This window comes from Zingiber officinale, chromosome 10B, assembly GCF_018446385.1.
Source record: "Zingiber officinale cultivar Zhangliang chromosome 10B, Zo_v1.1, whole genome shotgun sequence".
Lineage (NCBI taxonomy): Eukaryota > Viridiplantae > Streptophyta > Magnoliopsida > Zingiberales > Zingiberaceae > Zingiber > Zingiber officinale.
In genome coordinates this window covers 51310567-51335577 of record NC_056005.1, presented here as the reverse complement: position 1 = coordinate 51335577, position 25011 = coordinate 51310567, and the positions used below count along the sequence as shown (strand labels likewise).

The following is a 25011-nucleotide window of genomic DNA, read 5'->3' as shown; positions in this document are numbered from 1 at the left end:
TTTTTATGTTGGCTTCTCTCTTTCTACCTTTGTCAAATATTGGCTGTGGTTGAGTCTCAAAATCAAATATCTTATTTGTCAGAGTTACCTACAAATTATTCTCGAAAGCTTGCCCGATTTTGGAAATGAATCTGATGGAATTCACAATCATCAAGCTGCTAGACTGCAGGACTTGGTGGAATTTATTCAGACACAAGTAAGTTATGATCATCTTTCCAAAATAACCTATATTCTTCCTAATCTGAAGTTAACTACTCTATTAGCATATATGCTGCAATCTAACTGCACTGTAATCATGTCCTTTAACTCTAGTAAAGAATCATATTGTATGAATAAAAAATCTGAAAAAAGTAAAGAATCAATAAGATATTATAGAAGTTCCCAATAAGAATTGGCTCAGTAAACTCACTACATCCGTACTTAAGTTGTTTTCAACCCAATTGATTTGACATCTTCACACCGGAGATACAACCGCCCGATTAGCAAATCCCACAATCTCACAAGCAAACATCATACCCTCATTACACCATCATCCCTCTAACCAGCCTCCTTTGTCAAGAAACCCTAATAACTCGGCTAAATAAAGACACCATGATGGTTTACTAGTTTAATCCACCACCACGACCCAAGTACATCTTATGAACCAAAACCCACTTAACTCCTCAGTGACCTCTTATGATTCCACTCGATTCAAAGGAAAGAGGAAAGGAACATACCTGTGATTCATCAATCAAAAGATAAATATGTTGCTATGGGTGGAAAAAGTGCTCCTTCCTACAGCCATGGAAGGTCCATGTTCACCTGCAATCAAATCATTGGAAATGAATGACTCATTTCCAACAACAAAGATCCACATCTCTACAATATGAGCATGCACAGAGCTTAAAGATTGCAGCAAGCTATAGAAACTTATGATATTTCTCACACAAGGAAGCCGAGAAGCGTTGCTACACATACAGGAGGAAGGGGGAAAAAGAGGGGAAGGGGGTTCATCTGCCACTCTGCTGTGATGGCTTTTGGGCGATGAAAATGATGGCTGCAGATGAATTTGACTGAACAAAGAAGTGGCAAGCGTCAATCACTGGCAGCACTTCTGTAGGTGGTAGGTGAAGCTGCAGTGATGACAGTTGCTAATAGTCACAAGCATTGATGCAATGTAGGATGTTAGCGACGGAGGTGTGCACTGCAACATCAGATGATGGACTGTAGTGGCAGAGGTTAACAATGATGGTAGTACAACCAGCAGCGTTGATGAGAATTGCAAGCACACAAATGAGCAAGAGAGGGATTGAGAGTAGGAGGCACTTGAGTGCACATTGGGGAAATGACAATGATTATGTCTATAGAGTTATCCACTTAAACCCACTCAAGTTAAGTGGGCAAACTAGTTCAATTCTGGTTCAGCTAAAACAAATTGATCCCAAAAGCACACCCAAATCAAAATTCATCATCATCCAGCCTAACTCCAAATTGAATCCCAAGACCTAAAAGTCAGCATTAAAACTTGTTTCAGATTCAAATACTTATAATTACCAACAAATAACTCTCAAATCTTCTATTAGGTTTAATAAAATTCTGATACATTACACTAGATCTCCATTAACAAAAGTAAAATGTCCTAAAGGAGATCTTTCATCATGGGAGGCATCACATACTTCATACAGCATGCACCTATGATGAGTGCTTTGACTACGGGCACCAATGACGTTGCAGCCGTAATGAGCCACCGTAAACCTTGAGACTCTTGCTCCCTGTTGATAATTCTCCTTGTCCATATATGATTGTTAGAAATGGCATTGCCCTTGCAAAGTTATATATTTGCATGTGTCAAAGGACATAGATACTGAAAGATGATAGGCTTGAATGGAGGTTCCATTTTCATGTATTCCAAGCTTTGTTATTTTCTTGTCATGCATATTAGTCACATGGTGCAGGCAGGAAATCTAAACTATGACGTATCAACAAAAGAAATTTTGCCAAGAGATGCCATATTCGAAGACTTAAATTGTAGGATCAGGAAGCTGGAAAGATGGAATACGATCAACATGGTAAGTTCTATTTATGTCGACTACATTTCTCCTAGATGTATGGGCCAATTGGCCTCAAAGCTCTGGATTTCTACAGGTGTTTTGGACTATTCTGATGTCTGCTATTGTTGGTTATTCCTTGTACCAAAGAAAGCGTCACTAGACAAACAAGTTAACCAAGTTGACTGATTAATTTCTCAACAAATTTTTTTCACCCTGTATGCATTTAAAGGTAAGAGAATTATGCAGGTGCTATATGAGCTTAAATTGTAGATTTTCTCCTTTTTCTTTTCAGTAGCTTGATTTTGAACAATGTCTACTACTTCGTAATATCTTTTTCCCACTGCCAATTTGGAAAATTCTGGCATTTGCTGAACTGAGCGGACCTTGTATTTATGCTGGAGAATGACTTCTGTTAATCTCTTTGGATAAACAACACTTTGTAGGAATTCATTCAGCATTCACCAATCACAGAAGGCTGAGTCATTATTTGCCAGTTACTTGGCTTCCGGAATGCTGGAACATATATACTTTACTGCTGATCCACCAATTGGCTGTGGAGAATACTAGAATTAAAAGAGATCTTCATTGAAAGAGAACTTTGGTTTTACATTTTTAGTACCAACAAAATGTAGTTTCATCACTGGCAAAAAATTAAGTTATAATTTACATATTTAGCTTCCTCGCTGAATGTGGCATGTAAATTAATTGGACATGATCATAGCAGGGCCACAAGTTTATTTTCCTTTTCTCGTGTGTAATTAACGGTACGGGACTGTTTGTAACTAATTATAAGCAGTGTTACAATGTAAATGGTTATCAAGGTGTTTCTCAAATCAATTTGTTGCCGTGAATTGAAATTGTCTTGCAAGCTTTTGTTGAGGATATTATATTGTCAGTAAGGGGGTTAGTGTTAATCTTGTTGGCCGTTATTAAGAACATTAAGGATTTTTTTCTGGCCATATTGTAATCTTTCATAGTGTGATTTTCTGGCCATATTGTTTTCTGCACAATTCTGGTCGATCAGATTCTCTTCTAGTTCATCGATCTTTTTGTCAATCTAGTTCATCGATCTTTTTGTCAATCGGGATCTTGATTTATCTTAATTGATTGATTTGTGTTTGACTTAGACTTGTAATCTAAGTCTTTGTTTTTAATATTTGTTATTTTACTTTTCAAAATATTAATTTGTTTTTATGATTTTGTTTTTTTTGAATTTGAGTTTGTCTTTATTCCATAGTTAAAGGGAATTTGATGATAATTAGTTTTAAAATTTAATTTTAGATTTTTTTTAAACTTAGATTTCATTTGTTAAAAATTGTAGTTTTTTTTTTAATTTTGGTATTTAATTTTGAAAATTTCAAATTTAATTAAAGAGTATTTTATTATGATTAGTTATATAAATTATATGATTTAAATTTGGATTTTTGGCAATTAAATTTGAATTTGTATTTTTGAGATTTGAAAAAAAATTTCTTCTGATTTTTAAAGTTTAACTATGAATTTTTAATATTTAAATGTCTTGTTAACATTTGAATAATTAATGTTTGAATTTTTAAAATTATTGTTTGAATTTTTATGATTAGAGTTTTTAAGATGAAAATTTATTATAATTTGAAGTTTTATTTTTTGAATTTTTAAAATATAATTTCAAATTGTTAGTATTTAATTTTGACTTTTTAGTATTTAAATTTTTTATATTAGAATTTATCAAGTGATTTTTAGAATTATCTAAATTATTTAATTCTAAATTATTTAATTTAATTAAATTTGAATTGTTAAAATTTGATTTATCTGAATAATTATTTTGATTATTAATTAAATTAATTTTATTTTAGTGGGATGAATTATTAATTAATTTTTAAATAATTAAATTAATTAGGTTTGAATTATTCAAATTAAATTTATATGAATGATATTATCAATGTTTTAATTATTTTGATTAATATCTAGATTGACTTGTTTATTAATTTTATTATTGAGTCGTCTTTGGAGTAGTGCGTAAAAGTAAATAGTTCGAGTTGTTATTTTGAGATGTTGGTTAAACTCTCCTATATAGTCTTGTTCGGGCGTTTGTACCGATCCCAGGTGCCCCCATCAAGTTGATATGCCATGACCTTTACAAAAATTTTATACGCCAAAGTTTATCCTTCTCTTGGTGCTTAGATCCTGTCTGTGCGCCTGGGCTCTGACGTGTGTTGACTAATCAGTGTCCTCCACCTTAGTTGGGTTCCTCCTTAGGTTCGGGTCAATCTAGGCTCTTAGATCTTTACACACCTAGACTTGGCCTGGATGCCTGGACCCTTCCCGAGCGTTTGGAGACTTTTTTTTGGTTAACTTTCAGTTTTAATTTTTTGCACCACATAGTTAGAAAAAATAGACAATATAATAATTTGGATAGTCTCGGGACTGTTTGGTTCTGACTTTGGATTTCATGTGAAATCCTAAGTCGAATTGACATTTACTGTTTCCTCAATAGGAAACGCGTCCTCACCTACTCCTCTAAAGAGAGTTTACTTGATGCCAAACCAGTTTTCTCGACTGTTTGGACATTTGCTCAGCATCTGAGATTTTAGGACTTTCCGTTAGACGTCCGATCCGCGACTTGTCCAGTCTTCTGCCTAATGTTTTTGACCTCCAGAACTTTCAAATGCTGTCCTCGACTAGTAGGATTTTTCACCTGATGTCTTCAACCTACTAAGTCTTCTATCCAGTCTCTCGGACCAAGACTTCCTTGCCTACCCACAACTAGGGCTTTTCACCTGCCTAGTATTTATTAGGACTTTTTATCTTGCCTAAATTCACTTAAGACTTTTCTACACACCTAGTCAGATTTATTAGAATCACAATAATCATTAACTTTAAACCCTATGATCACCAATGATTGCCCTGAGGAACCAAATCTTTCAAAAGATATTATACATGATAAAATTGACAAAAATCGGAGAATCATTGGTCATTGTGGGGATGACCTCTACCAATTTAGAAACATATTCAATTGTCAAGAGAGTAAATAAATTCAAAAGAATTTGTAAATAGACCCATAAAATCAATACCCTAAATATAAAAAATCTTATAAAATAACATGGATTGCTCGGGCATTTCATTCTTACATCTTATATTTCCAACATGTTGACAACACTCACATGCTTCGTAAAACTCAAAGGCATCATGATATAAGGTTAGCCAATATAAGAATTTTCAAAGTATGTTTTCTCAAAGTAAGAAATAATTAAGAAAAAAATATTTATGTTCAAAGTTAAAGTTTTCTACGTTAAAATAAAAAAAAAAATAGTTTTAAGCTCTCTGAAGAGTAGCTTTTTAATATTGAAAAACTTTATTAAATATCTAAATTTTAAAATCTTCTTTTTGAGGAAAAATATTTAGCTTAGTTTTTGAAAAAGAATCACAACATAAAATTAACACTTTCTGAAATAACACTTAATTTTAAAAATTTCTTTTTGAAAAAGCTTATGTTTTGAAATATTACTTTACTTTTGAAAATACTAAAAATACTTAACTTTTAATCTCCTTTTTCTCCCCTTTTGACATATATAAAAAATAAATAATGTTCTTTGTAAAACCTTAAATAATTTAAGAGTATTTTTTCAAACACTTTTTGAAAAAAAAATCAACGATTCGGCATTCCTCCCTCTTAATTGACACTTCTCTTGGAAATTTTGAAAATAATATTAAAGAAAATTCAACAACTTAGAAGCAGTTTTAAATGGTAAAAATTTTGAAAATGTATTTCAAGATGAAAAATATTTTTAAGGATAGAAAATTTTGAAATCAATTCAAAAAAAATTGTATAACTAAAATTAATACTTACAAGAGTAAAGAATTGGGTAAAAATAAAACATAGTATGAAATTTAGAATCCAGGCACAATTAAAAATTTTCCTAGCATCTCACCTATTATTGATTTTCAAATATAGTAAGTTTATGAGTTTGTATGAAATAAAGTTTAAGTTAACTTTTTAAGTTGATTTTAAGTTTAAATTTTGAAAACTGTTAAATCTCAACAATAATTAAGATTTTGAAATTAATTTAAATTTTGAAAATACTTAAGTTTTGCAAATTAATTAGGAATTAAAAATTAATTAAGATTAATTAAGATTTTAAAATTAATTTAAGTTTTGAATTTTTTTTTAAAATTAATGTAAGTTTTGAAGAAATTAGGGGGCCTTTGGTTTAGGGGAATATGAGTGAGGAATAGGAATAAAAGGGAATGATTGTCATTGTCAATGTTTGGAACACGGGAATTAAAATACAAATATGGGAATCATAACTTAAAATCGGACAAAACCTTATTCCTGTGTCCCCCCCCTTTTTTTATCGATTCATTCTTGAATTTCAGGAATAAAATTTGTATATAATGCCAAAATAGCCCTTACCTTAATATCCTTATCTTTAAAATGCTGTCGCAATTTTTCTTCTCCTCCTCTGTCGTGATTTCCTTCTCCTCCATCAATTCTTGATCTTCTCTGTTAGCCCAACTCTTATCTTCAAAATCAACTGGCGTTTTCCCTTCTCCTCCCTCTGTCGTGATTTCGCTTCCGCCATGATCTCCTCCATCAACCGCAGCCCTCCGCCACCTATTCTTGGTCTTCTCCATCAGCCTAGACGAACTGGTATGCCTTTCTTTTGTGTGTATTTATCATTCCTCTTCCTCACTTGGCCTCTCACTTTGTATTTCTCACGTTCTTTTGTTCAGATTTCTCTTGTTCTCTCTCAGCCAAGTTCTTGGATTTTTCTCGGCCAACCTTCCAACGTTGAGGTTCACAGATCGATATTCTTACATGGTTGGTGGTTCTTTTCATGCCCAATTTTTCAAATTGCTATGTATTTCTGAACTGTGTTGTCTAGTTCTAGGTTTCGATGTTCATACACAAACTTGAAAATCGCACTAGAATTGCCAAAAGCAGGAAAATGATCTATATAACCAACTTTATCTTCTTCAAATTTCTTGATTCCCTACTTTCTTCTCATGTTAATAGGCCACAATGAAAGGAGATTCATTTTACATTCATAATTAATTTTAGTAGAAATTCTCCTCCAATTTTTCTTTCATGTATTAATTTCATGATATTTATTAATTAATATATTTATTAACTGATTGGCAATGCCATGGCATAGTAGCTAGGACAAGGAGCTACTACAAGATCTTGGTAATTCTGGGGTAGAAGGCTTCCTATTTTGTTTTTCTAACAATTTCTGGAGAATTTTGTAGTAAAATTTTGAACGTTTCCTTTTCTTACTTGGTCCATTTGTTTGAGCATTAATGATAGAATAGATTTCTTATGAAATTATGAAAAACACACTAAATTCATCTTTTTGTAGGTAAACTAGAAAAAAAATAGATTATTATTTGTGTTCATCAGTTGTTCAAGGGCACTAACGGGGAACAGGGACTATTTGAAGAAAGAATTTTAAGGCAAGCAACCCAAAGCTAAAAGAATCTAAGCTATTGGCATTACTACAGCAATAGTCATTTTAATCACTATTGTTGTTTTCTAGGTGAAAATCATTTTAATCATTTAAATAATTACCATTAGTCATTTTAATCACTGGGATCTAGATGAAAATCTTTATTACATAACATCAGCATTTTGTGTACCTTGTAAGCACATATTCAAGTTTACATCAACTTCTCCATGGTTCCTTACAAGGTGCTTTACTCAAGACTATTTTGAACAGCTGTAACCATCCAAGTCATTCAACAAACTGTCTATTGCTATTTTCTATAATTGTTTTCTTGAGCAAATGTTGTCCAATTACAAGAGGATCCTTTTTGTACTAGTTTTCATACTATTAGTATGTTTTCCTGTGTAACTGTTTGTAACTACTTTTCCATGGCATCGACAGATAATTTCTTCACCATACTTTCTACTTTTTTCTTGTTGAATTTCATTTGATGTTCATATTGCTCTTTGGTGTGCATCTTCCTAAATGCCAATTAAGGGTTACTTTGCCTTCAATCTTATAGCCATATTAATACTACATATTTTCTCAAAGAATATGCAGTAGTACGCATCCATTATTCTTGTTAATATCTTTTTCAATGATCAAACTCTTGATGTTTTCAGAACTTTATGTTAATCATGTACTCTACGGATAGAGGAATACATAGAGTTGAACATAATAAAATAAGAAATTGAATGATTTTTTTGAAATTGTTCGTTTGTAAATTTATCAGAAAGCTAGTTATTTATGATATGATATTCCCTAGTTTATTCTGGTTTTACATGAAAACCTAGTATTTGAGAGGCCATGCAAAAGTAATCTCTAGTATGTATGAAAAAAACAATTAAAAATAACTTGCATTAAAAAATCAAATGTTTTTTTTAGTAAAGTTATATTACGTACTGGATGTCTACATTACCTGTATTTGAATACTAGTCTTGGAGTTTGATCAAGTTCTTTACTATTTAAAAAATTTGTTCATTAGTTATGCATAAGTTTATGTTTGTTTATATGATATTTCATTGATGATTGTTTGCTTGTATGTTGTAGAAAAACATGGCACGACCTCCTTTTAATAGTAGAAGCCAAAATATAATATGCACATTGTGGGTTACACATGTTATGCTTATGGCTGCATTCGTCCTCATACTCTATCAACATTTCATATCGAAATATCGACGCACTAAAATTTTTCAAATAAAAAATAAGGAAGACAAATGAATTAAGTGAATGCAATGGATATTTAGCCTTACAAAAGAGAGTGATGCATTTTGTATTAATGAACTCTATATGGATTGGAGAACCTTTGCAATATTATGTGATATGGTAAGAGACATTGGGGTATTAAAAGACACAAGAAATGCAATCATTGATGAAATTGTGGTATTTTTTATATATGTTCTGGCACATCATAAGAAAAATAGAACAATTAGTCTACTTTTTCGTCGAAGTCAAGAGACTATGAGCCGCCACTTCAATCTTTGTCTTCATTCAATTTTGAAGCTTTGCCACATATTACTCAAAATACCAGAACCTATATCCGAAGACTATGAAGATGATAGATGGAAACCATTTAAGGCAATAACATATAACAAATACTTTAGTAACATGTTAGGTCATTATGTTTTAGTAGTATTTTTTTATTAATTCATTTGAATATTAAAGGGTTTCTTAGGCACGTTAGATGGTATTTTCATTCCGATGACACCTCCAAAAGAAGAAAAACAATGTTATTGCACAAGGAAGGGAGGTATAGCGACAAATGTGTTGGGAGTAGGTTCCCAAAATATGCAGTTTATATATGTCTTACCTGGATGGGAAGATTTTGCTCACGATGGTCATGTTCTTTGTGATGAACCTATTTCAGCTCCATTCACTATCTACAAAAGGAACTCTCTACGCTCTCCATCTTTGGTGGTCGGAGAAAGTTGAAAGCATTGTAGTGGCCCTAATAAGCGCTTTGATGGTAGGAACTTTAGACAGCGCAGTGATAAGTAATGAATTACTTGCAACAAGGTATGAAATGGACTACCCAAGTTTGTAGCACCTAATAGCAGCTCCTCAAGAAGAATGAATTTATTCTACCAGCACTGTTATATCTCCTTATAACCCACCTCAAGAAGCTGCAATGGGTCCCCCTGGGTATCCCCCAGCATTTGTAGTACGATCCACTCTTGGACCCTCACAGCCAATTTATGAGCAAAGACCAGCTGGTACAAGATTTAAAAGAGACACAAGTAATGAAATGTGGACTTTACCTTTAGCACAACAACAAACAGGCGCTATATTCGTTATACTAGAACACCTGGGCATGTTTCATGATGTATTTTCTAGATGAGAATCAATTACAAAGAAATATGTAGCAAGCCAAGGCTTCACGGATTCCTAGGACAAAATAGAATTTATAGAAAATTTACACGGCGAAATTGAAAAATTAGTATGGATCCGGTGGAGGATGTCTTAGTTATCCTATAAAGTATAAAGCAATTATCAATATTTCAGAAGGATGAGAAGAAACACAAAATATTTTATCTCAAATGTGTCGCGTATTCTCCTTCGAAGACCTGTTAGTTAGAGCCCTAGAGCCAATCATTTGATGATTGTATTATGGATTTGTTGTATCATATTCTTATATAAATAAAGGTATTTGTTTTGGTTATTATACTTACTTGTATTGGTGCCAAATAAACTAAGTATAATAGCGTTCTTGAGTAAAAGGTTCTCACCTATATCAATCAGTTAGTTGAACCGATAGTGAGATGATATAGGGAGCACTACTCTTAATCATTCCTAGTTGAGTATTAACATTCAGGGACAATGTTAATGCAATAAGACTAGCATGTAGGTCAACTCAATGACTTGATCTCACAAGTCATGGATATAGAGATATCAAGTTGACACATGGGTATGCATTGGAGAATGTATACTGAATGACTCGCCATGAGAAAGTATCATGGATCATTATATGAGTGTCATATACTTTCTCATGTGGCTATTAGTATGACTACTAGTCCTTGGACCTGAAGTCACCATGGATCCCTACATAAGGAGTTATGTACTTTGGTTTCGTCAAACGTCACCCGTAACTGGGTGGACTATAAAGGCGATTACTGGGTATGTAACGAATTATGCAAAGGGATGTGAGTGATGTAGATGGGATCTATCCCTCCTATATGACGGGAGAGACATCGATATTCTTGATAGAGTGAGACTACGAAGTGCATGACCATGCCCAAATGAGTCAATATGAGATATTGAGCTCATTTGATTTAATGAGTCTACTTGGAGTTCAAGATTTAGATTGGTCAGAGGATGACACGGTCTATGCCTCACATTGATCAATCTAGATGTCTAGGATAGAAGGACACTTGTCATATATTATGAGGAGTCACAATTTGTAGTCACAAGGTGATGTTGGATCTCAACATTCTTGTAACTTGGGTAGTAATGATGTGTTGCTAGATACCGCTCATTACTTATGCTCCTAAATGGGTTTAGGGGCATTGCCAACGTTACAAAGAACCTATAGGGTCACACACTAAGGACAATTAGATGGAGATTAGGTTCATATGATGAACCAAGAGGGTTAGATTCATTTGATAAATCAAATTGGATTAAGAGTAATCGTAATTAGGCTAATTGAGTTAGACTCAAGTTGATTCATGTGTTCAATGAGTCTAATTTAGATTATGACTCATTGAATCAATTTAATTAAATGAATTAGATTCATTATATTAAATTGGCTTGAATTAAATGGTTGGATTAGATCAACCATGAGAGAGATTAAGTTAAGTTTGACTTAACTTGAGAGGAAGAGGAAGAGTCAAGTTTGACTTGACTTTATGCCACATCATTTGTGACTTGACATTAAGTGGCCAATGATGATGTGCCACATCATCATAGTTAACACATGAGTGTGCCACCGAATGGAAGTTACATCTTCTCCTTTGCTTTAATGTGGCCGGCCACATTAATGAGAGGAGTTACACTTGGTGTGGCCGGCCACTCAAAATGAATGGGAATTCATTTTTTTTTCATTCAAGGTTCATTCACATCTTCTTCCTCCTTGAGTTCTTTCTTCTCTCCCTCTCCTCCTACCTTGGCCGAACCCTACTAAGGTGATAGCACACTTTAGTTTGGTTTTTCTCCCTCTTTGTTTTTGGGGATACGTGTATAGAGTTGTCTACCTTGACAACTTGAGATCCGGCATCACCTTGGACAAACGGGACTTGCGAAGGGCACGCTACGAGGGTAAAAACTCTTAACATATAGTTCTAGTGTAGATCTATAGGTTGGTAAACTTGTACTCGTAATGTTTTCGAAATTTTATTCTTTGCACGGATCCGGTGGCGGGGTTTCAGGGTTTTCGCGACGTGAAAAAGTGGTTTTCGCGACCCGAAAAACCCAACAGTGGTATCAGAGCCACGTGCGACGCTTGTACGAGTTTAGTTTTTGTTTTTATGACAAAAAATTCAGTACTGTATTTTTCTGTAAATTTCTGATTTTTATGATTTTTATGGGTATTTTTCTCATAGAAGCGAAACATAAGTGTTTCGACACTCGTAGGCTTCAACTACCGAGAAGTTTTTTCCGAAACGGCAAGGTTTCACCCCAAAACTTTTTGGGACAGCGGACTAAGGTGCTGTAGGATCGCTTAGGGACACTCGCGATGGTTAGATCGCAGGTAGGGGCGCTGCCCCTGGCCTCGTAAGGGGATTCGTTCCGCGATTGCGCCCGAAAATCGCTAAACGGGACTGCCGAGAAATTTTACTCGTAAAAATTGTAAAAATTAGTATTAAAATTACAGAAAATTATGGAAATTACATAATTTAGAATTATGTATAATTTTTGATAGTCATGGCCCCAAAAGCCCCAATCTGATTGGATTTGTGTTGTAATTCATATTACGGCCTGCGCGCCGTCATTTGTGTTGTGTGTGCTGTATATTTGATACGTGACCTGCGCGTCGTGCCTTTCTCCATTTATTCTTGTTGTAAATTAGTTTAGAGTCGAATGTAACTCGAGTTTCAAAATTGTAATGTACAAAATTGGAGCCGTGGAAGGTCCACTCGAGACGGAGTTACGAGGAGGGCGCGAGCAACACAAGGTGGTCAAAGGAAGGAGCTTGAGAAGCTATTGACCCTAGGTTGACCATCCGATCTTCTCATTGGCTTGAGAAGATCATAGTAGGGCCATGACTAATCACAAATTAATTTAATTAATTGCTTGTGTGTATGTGATGCATGATTAGTAATTAATTAGTGCCTAACGATTATATTAGATCTAAATCATGTACAAGATGCACCCTCTCGATTAGATTAGATCTTAATCGCATCAACTCTAATGCCTACCGTGCCGTGATACCTATCACTACCTCGATCACATGTGTTGTTGAATCTGCCAAAGAAGAGCAACACATATTATCTTGGTAGGATACGGAGAGACAATCTTGGTCCCGCTTATCAACGCATGGGCAAGTACAAACTCAATTAGATTGAGTATTCCTAGTTAACTCGGTTGGATCGAGTACAACTATAGGCATTCTTCCAATGGTTGGAAAGACAGGACATAAATCACATTTATATTAATTCATGGGCGTATTAGCCAAAGCTAACTCAAGTTTTAATATAACTGCGGATAATGATCCTATAAACAAGAGTTGCATAGAGATGTAATTGATAAATCGTTATCTACCGATCATACTAAGTCTTGGGCGATTTAGCCAAAGCTAACTCAAGGGTTAGTATGATGTGGATCTTGTCTCACATGAATTCAGTGGGAGCATTATTTAGTTAAAGGCCTAATTAAATGATTTAAAAGAATATGATATTTATTTTTCTACATTTTTCTATTGTAGATAACCATGACGTCGAATACGAACTCCTTCTCCCTGCGTTTAGTCCTTGAGAAGGACAAGCTCAACGGAGCAAATTTCCTGGACTGGTACAGGAACTTGAGAATAGTTCTCACCCAGGAATATAAACTGTACGTTCTGGAGCAGCCCATTCCGGAGGCTCCTCCTACCAATGCCCCGCGAGCTGACAAAGATGCTTATAAGAAGCATCAAGATGACGCATTAGATGTGTCCTGTTTAATGCTCGCGACCATAAACTCTGAGCTTCAGAAGCAACACGAGTTGATGGACGCTTACGATATGGTTGAACATCTTTGTCAACTGTATCAAGGACAAGCGCGGCATGAGAGATTTGAGATCTCAAGGGCACTATTTCAGTGAAAGATGTCAGATGGGGCTCCCGTAGGCCTATATGTACTCAAAATGATTGGGTACATAGAAAACCTACAGAGGTTGGGATTCCCGCTTGGCTAAGAGCTGGCCACTGACCTGATCTTGCAATCCTTGCCGGATAGCTATAGTTAGTTCATTCTAAACTACAATATGAACGAAATTGACAAGCCACTGCCCAAGCTGCTTAGCATGTTAAGAACTGCTGAGCTGAACCTTAAGAAGGCTAAGCCCCACTCTGTTCTGATGGTTCAGAAACACAAGGGCAAGGGAAAGTCCAAAGGCAAGGGAAAGTCCCAAGCCAAGGGAAAAGGCAAGACACTGAAGCCTAAAGGAGGGGTCGCCAAGGATGCTTCCACTGCGGTTAGACCGAACACTGGAAGAGGAACTGCAAGGTGTACCTAGAAGATCTTAAGAAGAAGCGAAGTGAGACTTCCACTTCAGGTATATATGTTATAGAAGTCAATCTATCTATTTTTTCATCATGGGTATTAGATACCGGATGTGCTTCTCACATTTATACTAATGTGCAGGCACTGAGAAATAGCAGGGCATTGGCGAAAGGCGAGGGGACCTACGCGTAGGCAATGGAGCACGGGTTGCCGCTGTTGTTGTAGGGACTTATTTTCTATCTCTGCCCTCTGGGCTTGTATTAGAGTTGGATGATTGTGTTGGAGTGTATACTTAAAAGTTTAGCTTTTGTACACATTTATTTTGAAATAAAGAATCACATTGGTCAAATGTTTACATTTATTTGTTAAATGTAATTGTTCAATTAATTTATATAGTAGATAACATGGAGTGTGGAGTCACACTTAGAAGATCATGTTGTCGGTTCTCTATAAATTATAAATAGTTGCTCACGACTAAGATGGAAAGGAACAAACAATCAGAATAGACGTAGTGTAATTAAGTATTAGTTTATCTTGACTAATAAATTACACTAATACACTTTAAGTGTATTGAGTAGGATCATTTAGGTAAGTTCTTTTTGTACTGACTTAGTAAAAGAACTAGACCTTAGTTATTATAGAACTGTGTGCTCTTAATCCTAATATAATAATAAGCATGTATATTTAATATTTATTTCTTTGACTTATCAAAGGGTGAGGTTTAGCTCGATAAATCAATATGTCCGATAAGTTGGGAAATGATATTACTTATAGTATGTGTTGTTGATTATAGAAGGAATCTGTGTCCTAGTTATCTAGGTTGAGAATGTTCCCAAGAGGAGCTCATAAGGATTGCCATGTTAAACCCTGCAGGTGGACCTAGTCCAACATGACAATAAAGTTGGGTGGTACTACTCTTGAAGCTAGATATTAATTAAATGAGTTGTCAGTAACTCACTTAATTAGTGGACATTCGTAATCTTAAACACAGGGAGACTAATACACTCATGATAAGAAGGAGCCCATAATGTAATTTGGGATTGGTGCGGTAGTGCGGTAATAACTCTCTAGTGGAATGAGTTATTATCGATGAACTTGAGTTGTGTGTTTGGGGTGAGCACGGGATACTCATGCTCATCGGAAGGCCAAAACCAATTTCTCCTCTAGGTCCCTGTTGTATCCTCAATAAAGCCTCAAGTCCATCTAAAGAAAAGCCTAACTTGGTGTCCAAGAAGGGGCCGGTTCATTGCTTGGTGGCCAAGCAATGACCGACCACATATTCTCTAGAAGTGGCTGGCCCTTGCCTTGGGCAAGGGGGCCGGCCGCAATATTTAAATTAGGAAGGTTGTTTTTGAATTTTTAAATTTCCTCAGATATTTACAATTTGTAAAAAGAGAGATTTTAAAAATTTATAAAATTTTCCTAATTTAAATTAGGCCACAAGGTTTTAAAAGAGAGTTGTAAAATTTATAAAACTTTCTTTTAAAAAGAAATATTATTAGAGATGTTTTAAATTTTAAAAATTTCCTTTTAATATCCACATTAGAAAAAAAATAGGGTTTGTAAAATTTTATTAGAAGTTTTCTTCTTTTAAATTTTATAAAAAAAATTTCTTTCTTTCCCTTTTAATAAGTGGCCGGCCACCTTGCTTGGTGCCCAAGCAAGGGGTCGGTCAAATAATTAAACATCAACAAATAGTTGTTTAATTAATAAATCAATCTAGGATTGATTAATTAAAAGGAAAGAAAGAGAAAAAAATTAAAAGGAAATAGGAATGAGTCTAATTTTTTATAAAACTCTTTCCATAATTTTTCGTTGGGAAACTAATATAAAAAGGGGGGAAGGGAAGGCCTTGAAAAACATAACAATTGATATTGTGTTGTTGGAGATCATCAAGTGGACGACCCCTCTCCCTCTCTTCCCTTTGCTCTCTTTTGTTCCTTTGTGGTGGTGGTGGCCGAATTCTAGAGAAGGAGGAGAAGCTTTCCGGGTGGTGTTCGTCTTGGAGGATCGTCGCCCACACGACGTCTAAGAGGAGGCGAGGGATACGACAGAAGATCTCGAGATTTTTAGCATAAAGGAAGAGGTATAACTAGTATTTAATTTCCGCATCATACTAGTTAATTTTTCTTTGTATAAATACCAAATACAAGAGGCATTCGATTCTTGTTTTTCGAATTTAATTTCGATGTTGTGTTCTTTTTCTTTTTTCCTTGTGATTTGATTGTTCCTTTTGGTTAACCTAGAGTTATATAAGGAAATTAAATATTAACTTTTCTTAAAAGGCTTTGTCTAGTCGGTGGTGGTTGCTCCTATATCCAAGAAGGCCAAGTGCCTCGCCATGTAGTACTGGAAGCTAATTTTGGAAACTAATATTTAATTGAATTTATAACCTAGGTGATTTGGATCAAACGTGTTAAGTTCTGCAGGAGATCCAAATCTAAACCTAAAAGAACATATAAGTTAAACTTGGAATCAAACGTGTTAAGTTCCGCAGGAGATACAAGTTTAACTTAAATGAACACATGGTAGCTAGGAAAGGTTCAGATCACGTACAAAATTTTTGTACAGTGGAGCCATTGGGTTTTCCGAGTAGCAACCAACAATTGGTATCAGAGCTAGGGTTTTGCCTCTGTGTATTTGGTATTAGTTTAATTATGCACATGTCATACATAATTTAGACAGGTTAATAGTAGGATGTGGTAACTTTGGGGATGCAGGATCCAACTATTATGGCTTATAGTTATTATGTGTGTGATTGGACCCTTGACATGTCAAGGGCATTTATTATGTGTGCATGATTGTATTATAAAATACAGCAGGAGCTGTATTTAGTTTTATTAGGATTTTATTTTTTGATCTAGATACATGTACATTCCTTTTATGGAATATAGGATCGATGGATGTAAATTTTATTTTATGTTCGATCTATTTTACATGTACATTCCTTCGAGGAATATAGGATCGAAAAATGTAAAATTCTATTTATGTCGCGGATCGAATTTTGCAAGGCGTGGAACCTTTTGAGGATCAGAGTGGCGCAGCGGAACAAGGAGCAAGATGGATGCGACAACTAGACCCGGTGGCGGTGGCCAAAGATGGCAGCAGCTAGGGATGACTACACACGGAGGACAACAATAGATAAAAGCCATAATAGCTAAAAATTAGTTTTTCTATTAATTGCTTTTGTATTGTGCTGTGTGTGAATGTTAGTATACATGTTTAGTAGGCTAGCATCATCAAAATTCCTCACTTTAAATAACTAAGTGGGAGATGAATTTATTTTAGTGAATTCCACGATCTCCATTACTGGTTTGTAAGTGATGCAAACAAACTTGCGCGTTGGCTCTGAGTGCCTTCCTCCATATCGGATGAGTTTGTTTGCGGATCACTAGACCAAACTTCCATTTCGGATGACTATAGGAAATTAATTAAGAGCGTGTGATCTTCCCCATCGGAAGGGGCACAATCTTATTAATGGACTTAGTGTCAAGTAATGGTATACACTTAGACACGTCTAATAGTATCCTCCCTATCGGAGTCACTGTTATTATTTGTGTGACCGAAGGAAACCAACTATTAATTTTATTTGTCAAAAAGTTAGGTTGACAAGATAATAAAATTAATGGGATATACCCTCCTTTTACAAATGTTGAATTTGTATACGTCTACACTATCGTGGCATACAAAATTCACGGTGTTTTAAGGTGTTGGTTAATTTAAAATAGTATTGTTTGAGGAATCAATATTATTCTAAATTTAGAGTTTTGACCAAAATTTATTTTGTAATTCTTAGGATGACTTTTAACCCACTGGCCATTATTCTAAAAGAAAACAGACTTATTGGTCCCAACTATATAGATTGGAAAAGAAACCTGGACATTGTTTTAACTGCTGAGGGCTATAAGTTTGTACTGTCAGAGGAATGCCCAGAAAAACCTAGCAATGATTCTACCCCAGAGGAGATTCAGTATCATAGTAAATGGGTAAAACCTGATGAGATGGCGCGGTGTTACATCTTGGCTTCGATGTCAAATGTATTGCAACATCAGCATCAGGACTTACCAACAGCCTATGATATAATGAACAATCTCAAGGAACTCTTCGGACATCAGAATCGGGCTGCTAGGTAAGAGGCAATGAGAAAACTGATGACATCCACCATGACTGAGGGGACTCCCATGAGGGATCATATTCTCAAGATGATGGCTTACTTAAACGAAATACAAGTTCTTGGAGGGGAAATTGATGGGGAAACTCAGGTCGATATCATCCTCCAAACGCTGCCCAGAAATATGAATAAAAGGATGTATTCATTGGCGGAACTTCTGACAGAACTTCAGGCAGCCGAAGGGTTGTTTCATCAACATTCTCAAATTCACTATGCTGAAAATGGTTCTACTTCTAAGCCGAAAGGCAAGAAGAAGAAGAAACAAAATGGCTCAGCAAAGAAGGTGAATAAACCTCAAGGTGAAGGACAAAAAGCTGGAATAAAGAAGCCGAAGGGTAAGTGCTTTATTTGCAAGTAGACTGGACATTGGAAGGCGGACTGTCCTCGTAGGAAACAGAACAATAAAGGTATATCTTATACTCTAGTAGTTGAAACATGTTTAGCAGTGTTATCTACCAACACCTGGTGTGTAGATACGGGAGCCACTGATCATGTCTGTAATTCTTTACAGGGGTTCCAGGAAACCCGACGACTATTTGATAGAGAGATAACTGTCTACATGGGCAATGCTACTAAGTTGGCGGCTGTTACAGTGGGAGACGTCTACTTATCATTTGATAGGAATAGGAAATTGGTTTTAAGGAATTATCTTTATGTACCCAGTTTTAGAAAGAATTTAATTTCAGTTTCTAAACTGTATTTGGATGGATATTCAGTTTCCTTTAGTAACAATGTGGTTATAAAGAGAAATAAAGTGATTATCTGTTCTGGTGCATTGGTTGGCAATTTATATACTTTAAATCCAATTTCTCCCACAAAGCAAAATATGGAAATTAATAACACATCTTCTAACTCTAATAAGAGAAAAGAACCTTTGGAAATGAACCAAATACATCTTTGGCATCTAAGGCTTGGTCATATTAACTTAAGTAGGATTCAAAGGCTTGTAGCTGATGGACTCTTGGGTCCATTAGAGTTGGAAAACTTTCCAACGTGTGAATCCTGCTTGGAAGGTAAGATGACCAAGAGACCTTTTAAGGCCAAGGGGTATAGAGCCAAAGAAGCGTTAGAATTGGTTCATTCTGATTTGTGTGGTCCTATGTCTATCCAGGCTAGAGGTGACTTTGAATATTTTGTCTCTTTTATAGACGATTATTCAAGATATGAATACATTTACCTAATGCGCCGCAAGTCTGAGTGCTTTGATAAGTTCAAAGAGTACAAGGCTGATGTGGAGAAACGTCTAGGTAAAAGTATCAAGACACTACGGTCTGATCGTAGTGGCGAATACCTCTTTGGAGAGTTTAGGAATTACTTATTAGAGGCCGGGATTCAATCCCAATTATCTGCACCTGGTACATCCCAACAGAATGGTGTGACAGAATGAAGGAATAGGACTCTTATGGAGATGGTTAGATCGATGATGAGTTATTCAGAATTACCAAATTCGTTTTGGGATACGCTCTGGAAATAGCAGCGCACATTCTGAACTTAGTACCTTCTAAATCAGTATCTTCTACTCCCACAAAATTATGGAATGGGCGGAAGCCCAGTCTAAGACATATTCAGATTTGGGGTAGTCTAGCACATGTGCTGAAACAAGATGCTGATAAGTTAGAATCTCGTACAGAAGTTCGTATGTTTGTGGGGTATCCCAGAGGAACGAAAGGCGGTTTATTTTATAGTCTTAAAGACCAGAAGGTCATTGCTAGCACCAATGCCCAATTTTTAGAAGAAGACTATATAATGGATCACAAACCCAGTAGTAAAATTGTTCTAGAAGAACTAAGAGAGGACACATCTACTTCAGTACCAATAGTACAAGATGAAGTACCACAAGAGACTGCAACACGTGTCACACATGATACACAACCACAGACGGTGCCTCATCGTAGTGGGAGGGTTGTAAGGCAGCCCGAGAGATTCATATTTTTGGGTGAGTCTTCGGACTTGATCCCAGGCAAACATGAACCAGATCCCCGGACATATGATGAAGCACTCCAAGATATAGATGCAGTATCTTGGCAAAAGGCAATGAATTCTGAAATAGAATCTATGTATTCTAATAAGGTCTTGGAGCTTATAGAACCACCTGATGGTGTAAAAGCCATTGGATGGAAGTGGATCTATAAAAGGAAAAGAGGGACAGATGGGAAGGTAGAAACCTTCAAAGCAAGGCTTGTTGCGAAGGGGTACACTCAGAAAGAGGGAATCGATTATGAGGAGACCTTTTCGCCGGTAGCTATGCTTAAGTCTATCCGGATACTCTTATCCATTGCCGCTCATATGGATTATGAGATTTGGCAAATGGATGTCAAGATAGCTTTCCTTAATGGAAGTATTGAAGAAAACATCCATATGAAGCAACCAGAAGGGTTCATTGAAAAGAGCAAAGAGCATCTAGTGTGCAAGCTTAATCGGTCCATTTATGGACTGAAGCAAGCTTCAAGATCTTGGAACATCCGGTTTAATGAAGTAATCCAGTCATATGGATTTATTCAGTGTCCGGATGAGTCTTGTGTATACAAGAAGTGTAACGGAAACATGGTGGTATTTATTGTACTATACGTAGATGATATTTTGTTAATTGGCAACAATGTCAAGGTATTATCAGACGTAAGGGTATGGTTGTCCAAACAATTTGATATGAAGGACTTAGGAGAATGTGCACACATCCTTGGGATCAAAGTTATAAGGGATCGCAAGAAAAGAATGTTGCGCCTATCCCAAGCTTTATATATAGATACAATCCTTGCTCGTTTTAGCATGTAAAACTCCAAGAAAGGTTTCTTACCTTTTAGGCATGGAGTAGCCTTATCTAAAGAGATGTCTCCCAAAACATCAAAGGAGATTGAGGACATGAAGGCAGTTCCTTATGCTTCGGCTGTAGGAAGCCTTATGTATGCAATGTTGTGAACGAGACCTGATATCTGTTTTACCGTGGGCATGGTTAGCAGATATCAAAGTAACCCTGGACAAGGAAATTGGACTGCAGTAAAGCATATATTAAAGTACCTGAGAAGGACTAGAGATTATATGCTAATTTACCAAGCAGACGATTTACTCCCTGTGGGTTACACAGATTCGGACTTCCAATCAGATAGGGACAACAATAAGTCTACATCAGGCTATGTGTTTACTTTAGGAGGTGGAGCCATTGCATGGAGGAGTGTTAAGCAGAAATGCGTCTCAGACTCAACCATGGAAGCTGAGTATGTGGCAGCCTCTGAGGCAGCCAAAGAAGCTGTATGGATCAGGAACTTTCTAATGGACTTAGATGTGATTCTTGGTTTGCCCAAGATCATCACAATTTATTGTGATAATAGTGGAGCAGTTGCAAACTCAAAGGAACCACGAGCCCATAAGGCAAGTAAATATATAGAGTGCAAGTACCACCTGATACGAGACATCGTCAAGCAAGGAGAAGTTGTCGTCGCCAAGATAGCATCAGCAGATAACCTGGCAGATCCTTTCACTAAGGCCCTTCTGGCAAAAGCTTTTGATCGGCATGTGGAGGGGATGAGAATCAGATGTATAGAAACAGATATGGCAGCTTAGACTTTTAGTATAAGTGAGAGATTGTTGGAGTGAATACTTAAAAGTTTAGCTTTTGTACACATTTATTTTGAAATAAAGAATCACCTTGGTCAAATGTTTACATTTATTTGTTAAATATAATTGTTCAATTAATTTATATAGTAGATAACATGGAGTGTGGAGTCACACTTAGAAGATCATGTTGTCGGTTCTCTATAAATTATAAACAGTTGCTCACGACTAAGATGGAAAGGAACAAACCATCAGAATAGACGTAGTGTAATTAAGTATTAATTTATCTTGACTAATAAATTACACTGATACTCTTTAAGTGTATTGAGTCAGAACATTTAGGTAAGTTCTTTTTGTACTGACTTAGTAAAAGAACTAGATCTTAGTTATTATGGAAGTGTGTGCTCTTAATCCTAATATAATAACAAGCATGTATATTTAATATTTATTTCTTTGACTTATCAAAGGGTGAGGTTTAGCTCGATAAATCAATATGTCCGATAAGTTGGGAAATGATATTACTTATAGTATGTGTTGTTGATTATAGAAGGAATCTGTGCCCTAGTTATCTAGGTTGAGAATGTCCCCAAGAGGAGCTCATAAGGATTGCCATGTTAAACCCTGCAGGTGGACCTAGTCCAACATGACAATAAAGTTGGGTGGTACTACTCTTGGAGCTAGATATTAATTAAATGAGTTATCAGTAACTCACTTAATTAGTGGACATTCGTAATCTTAAACATAGAGAGACTAACACACTCATGATAAGAAGGAGCCTATAATGTAATTTGGGATTGGGGCGGTAGTGTGGTAATAACTCTCTAGTGGAATGAGTTTTATCGATGAACTTGAGTTGTGTGTTCGGGTCGAGCACGGGATACTCAAGCTCATCGGAAGGCCAAAACCAATTTCTCCTCTAGGTCCCTGTTGTAGCCTCAATAAAGCCTATCTTGGTGTCCAAGAAGGGCCGGTTCATTGTGGTTGACCGACAATGGCCACATATTCTCTAGCAATGGCGAGCCATTCTCTTTCAGAAGTATTTAGGCTCTTTTGCCACAATATTTAAGAATAGGTTTTTTTTGAATTTTTAAATTTCCTCAGATTTTGAATTTTAAAATTGATAAAAAAGAGATTTTAAAATTTATAAAATTTTCCTAATTTAAATTAGTCCACAAGGTTTTTAAAAGAGAGTTGTAAAATTTATAAAACTTTCTTTTAAAAAGAAATATTATTAGAGATGTTTTAAATTTAAAACTTGGTTTTAAATTTTAAAACTTTCCTTTAATATCCACATTAGAAAAAAGAGAGTTTTTAAAATTTTATTATAAGTTTTAAATTTTATAAAAATTTTTCTTCCTTTCCCTTTTAATAAGGTGAGCCCACCTTGCTTGGTGCCCAAGCAAGGGCGATAAATAATTAAACATCAACAAATAGTTGTTTAATTAATAAATCAATTTAGGATTGACTAATTAAAAGGAAAGAAAAAGAAAAAATAAAAGGAAATAGGAATGAGTCTAATTTTTATAAAACTCTTTCCATAATTTTCCGTGGGAAAGTAATATAAAAAGGGGGAAGGGGAGCCTTGAAAAACATAACAATTGATATTGTGTTGGGATCAAGTCCCCTCCCCCCTCTGCCTGTGGTGGTGGTGGCGAATTCTAAGAAGAGAGGTTGTGGTGGTCGTCTTGGAGGATCGTCGCGGCGTCTAAGAGGAGGTGAGGATAAGAAGATCTCGAGGTTTTAGCATACAAGAAAAGGTATAACTAGTATTTAATTTCCGCATCATACTAGGTAATTTTTCTTTGTATAAATACCAAATACAAGAGGCATTCGATTCTTGTTTTTCAAATTTAATTTTTATGTTTTTTCTTTCCTTGTGATTTGATTGTTCCTTTTGGTTAACCTAGAGTTATATAAGGAAATTAAATATTAACTTTCCTTAAAAGGCTTTGTCTAGTCGATGGTGGTTGCTCCCATATCCAAGAAGGCCAAGTGCCTTGCCATGCAGTACTGGAAGCCAATTTTGGAAACTAATATTTAATTGAATTTATAACCTAGGTGATTTGGATCAAACGTGTTAAGTTCCGCAGGAGATCCAAATCTAAACCTAAAAGGACATATAAGTTAAACTTGGAATCAAACGTGTTAAGTTCCGCAGAAGATACAAGTTTAACTTAAAAGAAAACATGGTAGCTAGGAAAGGTTCAGATCACGTACAAAATTTTTGTACTGTGCAGCCATTGGGTTTTCTGAGTAGCAACCAACAGATTGTTGTTATGTGCCTGCATTAACTAAGAACTTAATTTCAGTTTCTTATTTGGACAAGAAAGGTTTCTCTTTTATAATAAAGGACAAATGTTGTTCAGTTTATTTAAAAGATATGTTCTATTATAGTGCACCTCTGATGAACAGACTCTACATTCTAGACCTTGAAAGCCCTATCTATAACATAAATACCAAGAGGTTCAAGTCAAATGACATGAACCAAACCTATCTCTGGCACTGTCGCTTAGGTCATATAAATGATAAGCGCTTATCCCAGCTCCATAAGGATGGTTTGCTGAACTCACTTGATTTTGAATCTTATGAGACGTGCGAGTCATGCCTACTAGGCAAGATAACCAAGACTCCCTTTAGTGGGCATAGTGAGAGAGCGACTGACTTGTTAGGTCTTATACATAGTGATGTATGTGGCCCTTTCAATGTCGCTGCTAAGGCGGTTATAGGTACTTCATCACATTTACTGATGACTTCAGTAGATATGGTTATGTGTACTTGATGACACATAAGTCTGAATCCTTTGAAAAGTTCAAAGAATTTAAGAATGAAGTACAGAACCAGCTTGGAAAGAGTATTAAGATACTTCGATCAGATCGAGGTGGAGAATACCTTAGCCATGAGTTTCGTGACTACCTTGCTGAGTGTGGGATTCTATCCCAACTCACTCCTCCTGGAATACCATAGTGGAATGGTGTATCCAAAAGGAGGAATCGTACCCTATTAGATATGGTACGATCTATGATGAGTCACACAGATCTTCCAACATTCCTTTGGGGCCATGCTCTAGACACGACAGCTTTTATACTCAACCGAGTTCCATCCAAGGCCGTGATAAAGACACCATATAGGATATGGACTAGGAGAGATGGCCAGGTGTCTTTTA

The 25011-nt window shown here is 35.7% G+C and overlaps 1 protein-coding gene across 6 annotated transcripts in view; it reads left to right on the top strand.

Annotated features, from left to right (window-relative positions):
• Positions 1–2867, top strand: part of LOC122030082 — an 86468-nt gene extending 83601 nt beyond the window's left edge. For 5 of the 6 annotated variants that reach the window (XM_042589233.1, XM_042589232.1, XM_042589231.1 and 2 more), the window contains 3 exons: positions 83–196; positions 1935–2259; positions 2474–2867. In XM_042589233.1, the coding sequence (XP_042445167.1) occupies positions 83–196; positions 1935–2216 (396 nt within the window). In that variant the 3' untranslated portion in view covers positions 2217–2259; positions 2474–2867. The remainder of the gene's footprint in view (positions 1–82; positions 197–1934; positions 2260–2473) is intronic. The other variant, XM_042589234.1, reaches the window with a different exon arrangement.
• The last annotated feature ends 22144 nt before the right edge of the window (positions 2868–25011 follow it).